General features: G+C 41.7%; 1 protein-coding gene across 4 annotated transcripts; it reads left to right on the forward strand.

The window, feature by feature from the left end:
- The first annotated feature begins 14 nt into the window (after window positions 1-14).
- On the forward strand, window positions 15-14,041 carry LOC142572118 (rhodanese domain-containing protein CG4456-like). 4 transcript variants are annotated; one of them, XM_075681005.1, is made up of 7 exons: window positions 15-182; window positions 2,792-2,897; window positions 5,906-6,034; window positions 7,384-7,431; window positions 8,373-8,492; window positions 10,264-10,426; window positions 13,302-14,041. In XM_075681005.1, the coding sequence occupies exons 2-7, from the start codon at window positions 2,795-2,797 to the stop codon at window positions 13,366-13,368; spliced, it is 630 nt and encodes a 209-aa protein (XP_075537120.1). In that variant the 5' UTR covers window positions 15-182; window positions 2,792-2,794; the 3' UTR covers window positions 13,369-14,041. The 4 variants fall into 4 exon arrangements, with proteins under 4 accessions (XP_075537120.1, XP_075537119.1, XP_075537117.1 ...); XM_075681004.1 differs by lacking the exon at window positions 15-182 and adding an exon at window positions 282-518; XM_075681002.1 differs by lacking the exon at window positions 15-182 and adding an exon at window positions 627-810.
- Window positions 14,042-14,541: the final 500 nt, after the last annotated feature.

Raw genomic sequence — 14,541 nt, forward strand, 5'->3', positions numbered from 1 at the left:
AAAGCGTCGGTAACGTTGTCATGGCGACTGCTCTGGTGGCCCCTCCACCCGCGACAAAACAGACAAAACTTTACAATTAGCGAGAGTTATTACTTAACTTAGCCATAAATTTAGCCGATTGTTCTAATCGCAACATCGCTGCCGCTTCTTTTTAGAGTTCGAACGCAAGGAAAAATCGTAAGGTGAGAAATGTCGGTTTCGCTATCGTCTTTCAGTTTGTAGGGGCATTTCTTCCCTGTACTACTGGTAGGGTCAATGATATCCTAAAACCAACTTGTAGAGTGGCCAGCACTTGTTTCAACATACTTTTTTGTGCCATCTTGTCGTTGACAATGTTTACACCGTGTTAACCATTCACGGTGTCGGATTGTCCCGTAGCGTTCTCTTAAAACGATATATGGAATGAACAAACATCGCAGATCTTTACATGAATATACAATGTGAATGTTTTGTTCAACCATTTATTTTATAGATTGAGGCAACGGCATAGCTGTGCAAGCGAACACGTCCGAACGAAAGTATGTACCGCGTCAAGAGTGCTCTCGGAGGTGACCAAGTGAAGCAGCTGGGCGCGCTAAGCACTACCAAGCGGGCGTTAATATTAAACACTGCACGTATACGTGAGCCGATCCCGAAGTCGTGTATCTGTCCGTCACGCGCTCATTTTCGTTTGCTTGCCGAGTGATTTGTTAAGAGGTGGTGTTGCCGAAACCGTTGCCGGTTCTTTTGACTTCACAATTAGTACTTTGGTCAGTGCTTTGGTGCTGTGTGGCTGTGTTTAAAAGGCAGTCGACGCATCGGTATCAAGTGGTATGAAGTGACGCCGTTGTGGGTAGTGGATGTTGTGGTTAGCGAAGAGCAGTTGCTAAAGGAAGGAGGGAATTACTTTAATGTGTACAGCAATACTATAGCTCTTATTTCTGTCGAACTGTCGAACATTTGGGCCTGTACGTAGTATTCGCAGTTGGTTTCGCACAAAGAGAATTGGCAGGGCATTAAGTAGAAGCGTAACATTTCGTCAACCTAGTACCCATCATTACACCGTAGTGGGCGAAGTACTGACTTCGCGGTAGGATTGAATTGGAAAATGTAAATTGAATGTAATTAAAGGACCTATTTGCAGAAAAGGACTTTGTATGGCTAACTGTGTGTCTATATATAGGCCCAAACAATAAATCTATGAGATCAGGGGCACTCGCGTTTAATGTGCAGACTGTTCAGCAAACCATTCTGGAAAAGAGAGAGAGATAAGAGTGATTTTTTGAAATGTACATACGCTTTCCTTCAGATAATGTGGCATGGTCATATTGGCTATTGTTTGTTTTCAGCAGTGTATGTTACACGTTATAAGAATGAAATGGTGCCAGTGCAAACAGGTTGAGTATGCTGTTTGCTTGTGACCTTATTGATCATGTGTGCTTATAAACATTGGCATACTGAGACAAACGAACCAAGCATTTGCCTTTCAGCTGCTTCATATATATATATATATATATATATATATATATATATATATATATATATATATATATATATATACTGGCAGCTTAGCATTACAACTCACTGCTGCCTGTGTGTTGTCTGAAATTTAACAATTTGTTGCGCTCATATATTCATGAAATATGCAGAATCTGATTAATTGTTAGTGCTTCTAGTGCAACAGAGAACAAGAAATACGAACAATATGCACCTCCCAATTGCTACTGCTGTAGATACCATTGGCAGTGAATCTGTATCGGCATGTGCTCAACTTTGTGTTCAGTTGCTGATTTGTTATTGTTCATGAAGTGTAATTGATGACCTTGTTTAAAGGGACACTAAAGTGAAAAATAATTTCTTCTGCATCAGTAAATTACCGTTCTACAACACCAAAAACACCACTCTTAACAACGATAAGACGTTTGGTAAGCCAGAAAAAGCGCAAGAATGAAATACGGGTGGCGACGCCTACTTAAGTTCCCGCATCTGGGGGCTGTGACGTCTTGGATTTTTATGGCATCTTCTAGGGCCTATTAAATACATATAGCGTTACAAATTGACTACATTGTGTTCTAAAGGAACCAAATGTTAAACATGGCAAGTTTCTGGAACCTTTATTCAGCCAACGCGGCCCAAATGCGAAAACATACTCTGGTATCCCTGACGTCATGCTGACGTACCGGCGCGAAATTCGAATACTGATACTTGGACCTTCATTTTATCATCTAATAATCAAACTATTTTTTTTTTAAATGACTGCCTGCAGAGTTCTCAAACAATGCTTCATTAGTCTAAACTGATTTATTGCTTCGCTTTAGCGTCCTTTTAATGTTACTTTGAGTTCTATGCGAAGGTTTCAAGACGTATTGATATAAATGCTGCGGTTTGTTGTTACCCTGCATTGTGTAGTGTTATATCATAAGTTCATGACCTTTGTCAAGCAAATCGGTTCCCTTTGGCCATGTGGCCAGACAGTTTTCTTTAAGCTGAACATAAACATCAGTGAGCGCAAATCTGAACTTGAGACAGGTAGAAAGGACTAAACAAGCCAAGCTTTTGTCCTGTGTACTCATTTCTTTCTCGGCCATTGTCTTTGATTTTGCGCTCATCGATGTTCATTGTTACCGCATGAATCGACGAGCACAACAAGCTATCCTAAAGGACTCCTCATGCATGCAGGACACCTTGGCCATAGCACACAGCCTTTGGCATTGCAGTTCATCCTATATGTGTTTTGTGCAGATTTGTACTTGTGTTTCCATTATATTTGTTTGAGCCTCAGTTGTCCTTCCTTGCTGTTTTATACCAATAGATTATGGCGTTGTGCCAATTGCAAGCCATCCTGCGAACCCAAGCTCCCCGATGTCTTTGGAGGCACATATTACTGCTTAGAAATCTATCCGCCCAGGAGGAGCTGGGTAATGTTCCTACTTTGGCACCTAGTTTCATTATTGCTTTGCTAATGAAGTGATCTTGGTCCGCATTGGGAAAAAATGTTTATCGAAGTCTGAGATTCAGTATTTAGGAGAATGGTAGAAGGCAGCATGAGAAACGTGTTTTCATCAGTACTCTGACATCATATGACTGTAGTAAACAGGAACTTAAGCTCTGTGAAAGTGCAAAGTTTACAGATGCCGCACGCTTTGATTTCTGCATTTTTTTGCAAGGCCACCCTACTGCTTCTGCTGCTGATTCCTCCTTTTTCTGAGGGTATTATTTTCTCGACTTGACACTGAAACTATCCATGCATTAGTGAAAGAGGGACATAAGGTCTGATTCTGGCAAGGACAGGATGACTTGTCACCAGATTTGAGTATAGCATGCACATAACTATTCATAAGCAGTTATAATATGACGACTACATATGGTGTTTGTAAAACTGGAGGACAGTAAGCTTTCAGCTCCAGTGAGTGTGGAACTAGAGAATGTGTGAGTACCTGAGTGACTCGGGAATACAGTGGTGCTGTATATGTATGAATAATAATAATAATAATAATAATAATAATACTGACTTTGCAGAAGAAGTGTATGTTCTCTCCCATTGCGTGCAACGGTAGACAGAAATGTTAAAACCCTTATGTGTGCATCTTCTAGCCTGCCTCCGAGGGGAAAAACATAACAGCCATAGAAAAGAAGGGGAGAAGGGGTGGAAGGACAAGGGGAGACAATACAGACTCTGAAAACCAGTAAAGTTCATGTTGTCCATCATCATGGCGAAGGGCCTTCACGAGCCATTTGATGAGCGAAAGTGGCGATAGTATTTAAACCACAAATCTTTCTATCCTTCAATGGTGGATAGGAGAGGTGCTCATGTACTCAGGGGAAGGGAGAAATTATGCACTGTGGCTAAGACGGGGGAGGAGCCATGGCATTTCGTCCTTGTGTGCAGAGGCTCAGGTTGACTAGTATGCTTGTTCAAAAGCACTGCTGATGGAATGCAGGTTCCAGGAAACCATGGCGTCAAGTATGTGGCAGAGCCAGCTGCATCCGTGCTATCTCACAACGATGGTGTATAGGGACCACCATTTAGCTGCTTCCAATCGGGTCGCATAGTCCACCTTAGTGAACCCTACAGTGCGTGTGAAAAGTGTGCATGAGGCTCTTCTTTGAAAGCTTTCGATACAGGCCACTAGGCGTTGCTGGGTGGGTGACCACATTGCGCAACCATACTCAAGAGTTGGCTGTACAAGTGACGTGTGCAGTGGGTGAAATGTTGCTCGACTCCTTGGCTTCGAAATCTGGAAGACAAAACATAGCACACAATTCTTGGTGACAAGTCTTGGTGACAACACTTTGCAATATGAGGGGTAAAGTCCACATGCCCGTGAATATGACTCCCAGAATACTGAGTGACTTCTGCACGAGCAGTGGCACACTGTGCATCAGGTATGAGGGCTTCGCTGGTTTGTGGGTACCTTAAGAACCTCATTACACTGAGTTTGGCAGGAGGCAGCTTCACGTGGACCCAAGATTCGATCACTGCCTGATACTCCTGCAAGTTATGACTTGTAGTAAGTGAAACAATAGGGGCCAGGACAGACTTATCATCCGCATACGGCACGAGAAGAAAACGATTATCCTTGGGCCGGTCGTTGACATAGATCAAAAGGAGTGTTCGCACCAGGACTAATTCCTCAGGCACACCTGATGACACCTGTATTTTATTGGAGTGGGCACCAAAGTATACAACAGGCTTACTTCTCCCAGTTGGAAAGTTGGCCAGCCACTTAAGCAGGCAGCCCCACGTGCCTGTGTCCAGCAGGCGAGCAATGTTGAGGGTGTCGAATGCATTGCTTGATGATGTCGGTTTACATTTGATTGTCATTACTGGTGAAGTGGCTCAGGATAGCCAGTGCCATGTCGCAGTTATAGTCATGGTTGAAGCCATGCTGCATGTTGAAAATAAGATTAGTGCATTTGAAAAAGTGAGGACGCTGGCTGTCTAAATGCACTTGAATGTGTGGCATATGATTGATGTTATGGAGATGGGGCAATTGTGTTGCAAGTAATTAGTAGTCTTGGATTTCCCCTTGTGGATAGGAGAAATGAGGACCCATTTCTCTGCAGCAAACACTGCCCCATGGTCAAATAGGGACGGAAACACAGTGCACAGGAATACGAGCACATAAGGTGCAAGCATCCTGAAGAAAGTATGAGCCATGCCAACGAGGCGAGGGATTTGTGAGGAGCTGATTTTGTAAATGGTAGAACACAGTGCTTCTAGAAAAAAAAAAAGTATGAATGAATAAGTGTACGTGTGTCACTGTAAGGTGGTAGAGGAGACTGCTCGCCTTGGACAGGTGGCGAGCATTTGTCTGGTAGTTGATGCTCATCAGGTGATGGTGTGTAGATGAAAGAAAATTGTTCAGCAAAGAGTGTAAAGCCCTTCGCAGGACTGTTGATGTGCTTGCCCTGGGTATTGAAACTGGGGTAGTGACAAGATGTGCAAAGACAATTTATGCCGGACCAGAACACTTGTGGATAATCCTTTGTTTTTTCGGCTGTCCTGGCAGTGTAACGCTGACGTGCTGCGTGAATACCCACCTTAAAGGAATGCTGGTGGGCCTTCGCTAGCTGGAAAGTGACTGGGCACCACCTCCGGGAGGCTTTCCTTTTCTGGTAGCCTCCAATATTTCTGGGGTTATGTATCGACAGTACTTTCATTTGGATGAGTAAGTGTCGGATGGCACACATTCGCATTGTATGGCTGATGCCATGTCACACCACAAGTGATAATGAGCATTCTCAAACAGGAGGAAGAGAAAGAGATGGAAAGACAGGGAGGTCAGTCATTCTCAACCGGATGTCATAATGCATTAAGGGGCAAGGTGTGCTAGGTGGGCTAAGTGACATGGCCGGTCTGGTCAAATATTCAGAGCTGATATCATTACTGATGTCTTTCTGCATCACAAAATGTTCCTTTCAGCATGCCTACGGTCCTGTTCAACCTCCAGAAGCTACACATTTGCACAAGAAACAGTCAGACTGAGCATTACAAAAAGGAGACTACTGGGCAATGCTGAATATGCCAAAATGTCGCATCAGATGACGAAAGGTCTGTGAATGAAACCATTTTTCAAAGGAAAAGAAGAAAGTGACTGCTTGATCTCTTTTGTTTTTCTGGCTCTTGTTAAACTTCTACAAAATTAGGTTGTGTGATTAATATTTAATTGGTCACACTTTGGTTCTCAGTGACAGGGTCACAGCCCTCATAAAATGAAATTACCCAATCTCTAGATAGTTTATGCAGATATGTTTTGCTTCCTTGTAGACTTGTTCTTACGTCTATAAAAATTGTTAACAAATTTGTTCCATTCGGTCTTTTGTTTTTGATGGACGGCCAATTGGTTGTTTACAGAAAGTATATAGACAGTAGTCAACAAAAAAAGTGTAAAAAAATGAGCACACAGTCTGTGTAGAGATATTCAGACATTATAGTAAACTTTTGTAAGCTTTCTGGAGACCTTCAGAATGAAATATTGTGGGCAAAGGTTTCGTTTGATCCAGCTGGATTTATTTATGTGTGATCCAACAAATAATGATAATTTCATGTACTAGCAGACCATATGAAAAAAAGAAGCGCTCTCTTATGCAGACATCGAATAAAATGGGTGTATGCAAATGGATTGTGAAAACTTTTAACAGCATGTGAGCCATATTTTGATTATTCTGTACTTTTTCAGCCACTGTTACAACAGAAACTGCAGTATATTGCACCTGCTTTGCCTGTGGTTATGAATTAGTTATCTGAAAGTTCTTTGACTTGAGTAGATGTAGAATATATTGATAACACAGCAGGACAAAATATAATAGAAAAAAATTGTTGGGACTAGGAAGGACATGTAATTGATGTGACTTTTGTGTTCAGCAAAGTCAATTTTTCCTCTTTGCTTTTGTGTGTGAACAGATAAAAAGCCTACATATTGTATTACCTGGAATTGGAATGCTCATAGTAAACTTGCTTGACTTCTGATGGCTACTGCATGTTTTACATTCACAGACATAGGCCACATGATTGAAATCTTTTGTAACTCTAGCAACAACAGCACATTTTCTCAGCCTTTGGCTGGCATTATTTATGTATTTCTACAGTTAAAGTGAGCTTATGTCATTTGTTTATGTTGTAGTCGATCTAAAAAGGTAAAAGGGGAGTGTTCTATGAAATTTAGAAGGATAATATCACTTCGCACACTTTTCTTACTCAATGTTCATGCTATAAAACATTCATGAGTTTGCTTTTAATTGCAGCTTAAAGCTTTTGGGTAGCTACGTTAGCAGCTAGTCTGGGAGGCCAGACTGTATGAACTCCACACTACACAGAATATGCTCCAAGTCAGAACTGTTTTTTATTTATGTGTAAAACACATCTGTGTTATCTAGTTTTATTTTCTTTTTCTTCATCAGCCTATAGCACAAGCCATTGTGAAGATGCTGCCTCATTGGAGAAGTTGAGTAAGTCATTAAAGCACCTTGTTTTCTCTGCTGTATGGTAGAACCATTACTGAGCTGCTGCTGAGACGCTCTTGTGCCATTAGAGATGCTGGGGGAGTGGATCTTGTGTACTGATGGGAGACAGTAATGGGAACGTCGTTTCTCGGGTCATTAGCCAGACAAACTTAGATTTTATGGACCACCTTATTGATGATCTGTTTGCAAAGCAATTATGTCTACGTTAACTTCAATGAGGAGAAGTGGGAGGCAAGTTTTATATAAAAGGACTCAACGTTTGCATTTGGGCTACTACGTCGTGGTGAAGACCAAAGGACCAAGCTCTCTTCACAATGGCTGATGGAGGTAAAACTTTGCACTTATCTGCATCTGGCTCTAATCTGGTGCTGCATTATAGAGGGATCAGGGTTCAGGGATATAATTTTCAGCGTTAATTTTCTTATTCAGCTGTAGCCATTGCTCCTGTGAGGTGTTACAGTGGACAGTAGGTTGCTTTGAAGTAAAAGTCTCCCCTAAGCTGATCAAGTGGAAATGGAAGCCAATATATTGTGCTAAATTTTTTACTTTTTTGTAACATGTTTATGTAAAGAGCTTTTGTGCATGTGAATGAAAGTTTTGTGGCTAATCTTTATGGTAATTTGAAATCTGTTGAATTTTCATCATTAACTGGAAACCTTAGTGAATGTAGACCACCTTAATTACTAAGTCATTTTAGTTTTGTGAACCTTAGAAGGCCATTTCTGGGTAACGCTGCTCAAGAATTCTAGTTGCTTGGTTCTGCAAAGCAACATATTTAATGCTTCACGAATGATCAATGTCTTTAACAATTTTGTCTCGAAACCTGTAGGAACTTATAGTTCCTGACAGCAATGCTCATTTTTGTTGTCATTTCAATAACAGGTTACTTTTCATTAGAGCTTAAAACACTAAATCTTGCATCATAGGTTGTGACTATGAAGAAGTTAAGGACTTACTGCAGAAAGGGAAAGCTTTCTTTGTCGACGTGAGAGAGCCAAAAGAACTTGTCAACGATGGGCGCATACCAGGTTGTGTCAACATCCCATGTGAGTGCTGTGGTTTGTTATTAGTTTCACAATATCAACAGTGAAAACAGGCACTCTGGTGCCTGTGCACATTCGTGAATTCGAGTCATTGTGCATTACTAAGGGTGTCTGCCCACCTCGATGGCCATAATTAATAAAGTTTGCCAGCATAAGATAGTTAAAACTGACTCTGTTGTTGGAGGCCCTCTCAGATGAAGAAGGCACAGCTTCAAATAATTTGTGGCATGGGCTCTTTGCTTGAGCATGTCATGCTTGTCAATGCCTGCTGGTATTGATTGCGGCCATGATGCAGCCAATTTAAGATCATCATGGTTGTGTGCTCTTTGCAAAAGTTACTGAGGCGTTGCCTTCCTCAAGTGTTCCACATACGTTGTTTAAGAAGTCTTGACTCCAGTTCATCTATTATCTTAGCGAGCTAAGCACAGGTGAGCATATATAACAGCACTCAACTAAAAAACACCAAAAACTTTATGCAAGGCTACAAGTAGCTTAAAAAAACAGTTTGTGGCAGCAGCGACAGTGACAGGATAGCAAAGAAGACGACAGGTGCTATCGTAACCAACCTGTACAAGCAGAAAGGAATGCGCAAGCACTGCCGCTGATGCCAAGGTTGGTCGACAGCAGATGAAGACAGCCTTTAAGTAGTGATGCTGGGACAAGCGAGCACCGCCTGGTGGTCTTCTATGAAGATCTTGCTTGACAAGATAGGCTCCTTGATGACATGTGTGGTTGATCCAGCCAAATTCTGGTGGTCTTCTGAGAAGATCTTGCTTAACAAGATAGCCTGTACAAGCAGAAAGGAATGCAGGAGCTGGTGCGCGAGCACTGCAGCTGTTGCCAAGACGTGCTTATCGGTGTTGTAGCCATCAGATCTTGCTAATTTCGACTAGTTTTGAACACTTAGCTGGCCTCGAACCGCGCAGAACCTAAAGTCGGACCGCATGCATGCTTGCCAGCATGCAATCACTCCTGGCTGCTCCTGGTTAGACGTCTTGGCAGACTTCACTTTGCATTGAGATATTGATATTGCTTCAAAATGTGCAAGTTGGATGTGGCTACTATCCGTTGGTCAAGCTGGTGCAGGACAAAGTTGGTCTGCACCACGTAGCATGGCCAGACTGGAGCATATGAGTGCGAGCACTCACTCAAGCCCTGTTGTGCACAAATCAAATGCTGAGCATACTACACACTACAATTGCATGTAGCTGCAGTCTGCTACATAGTGTAGATACCGTGGCCGCCACGGGATACCGCGAGGAGTCAGCTGGCTGAGTGCACTGCAGCTCACTGATGACAACCGCGTTTGGCTTACATTTGGCGCGTCGTAGGTGCCAAAATCAGAAATTGTGGAGTTTACATGAACATCCAAAGCCAAATTTGAACTGTGTGCCACAGTGACATTCAGTAGGCGGAGTGTTGTGGGCATGCCCTGCTCCAATGTAGCCTTCACAGTGTAAGGCACTGAAAAAGGCGAGGAAGCACCATGAAGGCAGTGTTTGATCGCCAATAGCTCTGCTTCTGCTGAACTCATTGAAGTACTTTTTGCAGCAAAGTAATTCTGCAATGGCCTATTTTAACTTTAAATGCATTTCTCCACTTCGATAGAAAGTGGTTCAGGGCCTCTTTAATCAACCATGTCAGTATGTCAAGCTTCTAGGCACTGATAATGTGTTACCATTATTTTATTTTTGAAATAAAGAGCATTCATTCACTCATTAGACCTGTCCTATGTGCTAACTAAACCTGTGCTTTCTGTCTCTGGGTTTGTCAGTGAATGATGTTGGTTCTGCCTTGGAGCTGCCACCAGAGAAGTTCAAGGAAAAGTATGGCCGTGACAAACCTTCTCAGGATGATCCTAACCTCATTTTCTCATGCCGGAAAGGTGTGCGTGCCACGAGTGCCATGCAGACAGCTCATGCCAGAGGATACCATGCGTAAGGCAACTTGGGTTTTGCTTCCTTTTACATAAACTGAGACTGCAATATGCATCTATCAACTTTGAAAGAGTCTCCATTACTTATGGAACTTTAGTGCTAATATCTTAGATGAATAAAATTTCAGTCTCTTCTACATAGCTATGTATTTTGCATCAGTAGTTTCCTTTTTAATCAAGTATAAATAGCAGAAAAACCTCATCTGTTGGCCTGGCACTTGAAGCAGCCAATGCAGAGAGCCATGTGGTCCTGAGTTACAACTAGGCTGTGAAGCTTTCTTGCTGCTGCTCTGTGTTAGCATTTAAGAAATATATATATATATATATATATATATATATATATATATATATATATATATATATATATATATATATTTTTTTTTTTCTTCAAGCAGCAAATGTGCTCAACAGTGAGCTTCAGTAGACTGCAGTTTTCAATCTCTTTGGTGTCATTGCTGCAACAGATTGGGTGTTATGACCCTGTTCTTGGTATCATCAGAGAGGCAGGTTTAAAGTGAGGTGGTGTGCCAAAGGCTGCTTTTCCAGGTTGGCAGATAGTCAATATGACAAAAGGCACCTCCAGTTTTAGATGTAGAAATAAAACTCACATGCTGTTCTTGTGTTATGAGCACAGCATTTACCACATTAAGATCTCGCAGTGTCAGGAGAGCCCATGCTTCCCAGCCATGTACGATTGTTTACTGCGACAGCAGTTAGGAGCCTGAAACTGGGTCTGACGTGTTTTTTCTTCTGCTCGTACATTTCGCTGTACTGTCGTGTCATTGTCAGGACACTTGCTTGCTTACCTCAGCCTTAGTTTTATCTTTGCCATTTGGATAAGAAAAAATAAAGACTGGCAGAGCCCATTTCATGATGACTGTCGACATTAATGCAATTAGCATTCAAGCAATGTAGAAACACACCATAGTGGTGAAGACACCTTTATTTTCAATATGTGGCAAGCGAAGTAGGCAAAGAATGCTAATCGCATTGATACACCCACACACCACAGGGCCATTACAGATCACATTGTCTACACCTCTGGACACCACAGAAAAAGCTTCACTAATCGCAGCTTTCCAACTGCAGCTAGTTTTGACCCACTGGCGCTGTAGAATTGGGGCTCAGCACATTTGACTTTGAATGAAGTAGGGTGCGATTGTATAGGCATCTTTTTCATGCTTAAAACTTTATTTTGCATAGTCAGTTAAAAGAGCATTTGTTCTCTTTTATCAGTCGGACGTGTAATTTTCTTTTTCTTTCTTTCTTTTTTCAAGCAAGAGCGATATTTCAGGAGCTAGATAACAGACAGCAGCTGCCTACTAAAGTGGGAGAAGTAGGCTAAAAATGCTAAGAAAGATTTGTCGACTGCCACGACTGCTGATTGAGCTCATGCCCATGCAGCATTGTATAGCTGATTGTTTGATGCGCTATACACTGTTATTTCAAGAGTAGGTACGGTGTTGTGTGCTTGACACAGGCTGTGAGGGTGGTGGTATTGGCACATTTATTTTGGAGTTCGCAGCAGGCAATACTGCAGCAAACAAAGACAACATCGTGCCTTCATGAGGTTCTTGAGAAGGTGTCCACTGTGAGAGCTTTCTAGATTTACAGCTAGGTGCTCTATTTGATGCATCGCTGCCTCAATTCACTTGCAGAGCATGACTGCAAAGCTGGTGTGCAATGCAGCAGCCATTCTCAGAATTCTTGCTGAAAAGCTGGATCTTCACTGTCTTTGATGTCAGTCAACAAAGCGTAGCCATAATGTTGCCATTGTCGTCATCATGACTTTCTGATCAGACATTCCGAGACAAGTGTCAAAGCTGACTTCCCTACAATAAGTGTTTATGTGCAGGGAAGCTCACTTTATAACTATTTGTGTCATTGTTGCATACAGTGAAAGTACTTTGCACTGAATTGTAGGAGTTTTGCAAAATGTTGTGGGTGCTTTGTGTTGATTGGGCAGCCATTCTTCCTTCATCTGTTGTGCTTAGAGAACAGCACCGCCAGCCTCACTTTGACACAAGCAGGGCTGCAGGCTCTTGTGGCTCAGAAAGATGCACAACATAGTGTTGAAAGAATGATGTTCACTCTCATCTCTTGGCCATAGCATGTTACTTTATAATTGCAACTTGCAACAGTTTCATTTATCCTTTCTCTATATGTGATCGAGCAGCTCACCTTACATTCATAGTGTCCCAGCTAACTTTTGCCAGAGTTTAAAAATATACAAATGCCACGTAGCTGGACAGAACAAAGGTAATGTTGTTTGCTGTCACTTGGAGATACTCAAACTATTATTTTCATTCTGCCGAATTGGATGATTAGTATTAATTAATTAACCTTCTTCTCAAATATTATAATTAGACTAAAAGTGTCAATGAGAAAATTGTAGAGTGATGTGGAAAACTCTTGATACAGCTGTCTGTACCTTGATATGTGCTACATTAGAGTGTTTTTTCGAACATGAAGGAAGCCCTCAAATACACGCAAAGTGCCTTGAGCGGCCAGTCGCGCGCAATTTTGCGTGTTCTTGCGGGCTTCTTTCATGCTCGGAAAAACACTTTTATGTAGCACGTATTGAGCAACAGAAAGCTGTATTGGGAGTTTTTCATGTCACTCTACAATTTTCTCATTTACATTTTTCATCTAACTATAATATTTGATAGGTTGGTTAATTAAGGCTAATTATCTAATTAGGCAGAATGAATATAATAGTTTGAGTACCTCCAAGTGACGACAAGCACCATTAATTTTGTTCTGTCCAGCTGTATGGCATTTCCATATTTTTAAACTCTGGCTTAGGTTAGCTGGGACACCCTGTATATTTGTAGTAACATTACCAAGTGTAACACACATCTTTGCATGTCTCACAGTGCTCGGTTCTACAGAGGCAGCTTCTGTGACTGGGAGGAGCGTGGAGGAGAGGTGATCAAGGGATGAATCCTACCATTTGCTGCAAAGTGTGTTGCAGGACTTTTAAGCAAGACTGCTAGCTTACACTGAGTAGCACAACTGCTTGCACATTAAAGATCTCCTGGTGGTCAAAATTAATCCGGAGTCCCCCACTACAGCGTGCCTCATAATCAAGTTGTGGTTTTGGCATGTAAAACCCTAGAATTCATTCTGATATATGGAGCACTCTGGCTTTTGTAATACTGCCAACGGACCTGTGGCAAAATAAGTGCATATAGGGAAGCCATAGTTGTTCAGCACTAGTAGCCATTTAATACACTGGCTTACATTTAAAATGGAGGCACAGAGCCTTAAGCAAATGATATGCCTTAATTTTATTGTTTCTGTTAGTCCATATGAATCAATTTGGAGGCCTTAGATTTTGAAATTTTTAAAGGTGCCTTGCGTATGTAGTACATATCTGATTCTTGGCAGTCCTTGTGCTCTCTAGTGTTGTTTAGTTTGTCAGAGCAGTGTTGATTGAGACAGGACAATTTTATTTGTAACTGTCTACTTTTGTATCTTTAAGGCTTAGAAATCTACTTGCATCAAGAGCATTTTCTGGTTTACGTATTCTTGGCATCTGTCACACATAAAATAGCACACTATTCATACTGAGTTGTGCAGGCACACTACAAAATAAAAGTTGTTAGTTGGTGTCTCTTTGTGTGGTTTGCTCATTGAAGCTCTGAACAGGAGTAATGGTAAGATATACTTTCTCTACTGAAACAATTAGTGTTGCTAAATTGTACAATTATGTGGCTTAAAATCTTACTGTGCACTTTTGAGTGCTGCAGTAGGTTTGTGCAAGCATCAAGTCCATGAGGTTGCAGGTATTGAGTTTTTTGGGAATTCATTAAATATAATGTACATAGTACACTGAGAAGCACTCGTCAGCACTGTATTGTAAGGTGGCACAATTCCTGGCACTGGTACTGACAATAGGGCACTTAGTGGGTGTTGTTGCCTGCGTGGCTGGTGAGAAACAATATAGTGGTCCCCAATCAAAGACGATGTGCTTCCTTCAGCTGGTGGCATATGGTGCAAGATTATGATTCTCCAGTGGGCGTTGTTTTGAAGTATGCATGAAACATTACAGGACACACTAGAGGCATGTTTCATGGTATTGTTATTAGAACACTTCCAACAAATGCAGCCTCT

The sequence above is a fragment of the Dermacentor variabilis genome, chromosome 2 (genome assembly GCF_050947875.1).
Source record: "Dermacentor variabilis isolate Ectoservices chromosome 2, ASM5094787v1, whole genome shotgun sequence".
NCBI lineage: Eukaryota > Metazoa > Arthropoda > Arachnida > Ixodida > Ixodidae > Dermacentor > Dermacentor variabilis.

Coding starts and splice junctions, on each gene's coding strand:
- LOC142572118 (XM_075681001.1), top strand. CDS start 1,353: ATGAAATGGTGCCAGTGCAAACAG. Junction 1,377..2,791: donor AATGGTGCCAGTGCAAACAG/GTTGAGTATGCT, acceptor TTATACCAATAG/ATTATGGCGTTGTGCCAATT. Junction 8,493..10,263: donor AGGTTGTGTCAACATCCCAT/GTGAGTGCTGTG, acceptor TGGGTTTGTCAG/TGAATGATGTTGGTTCTGCC.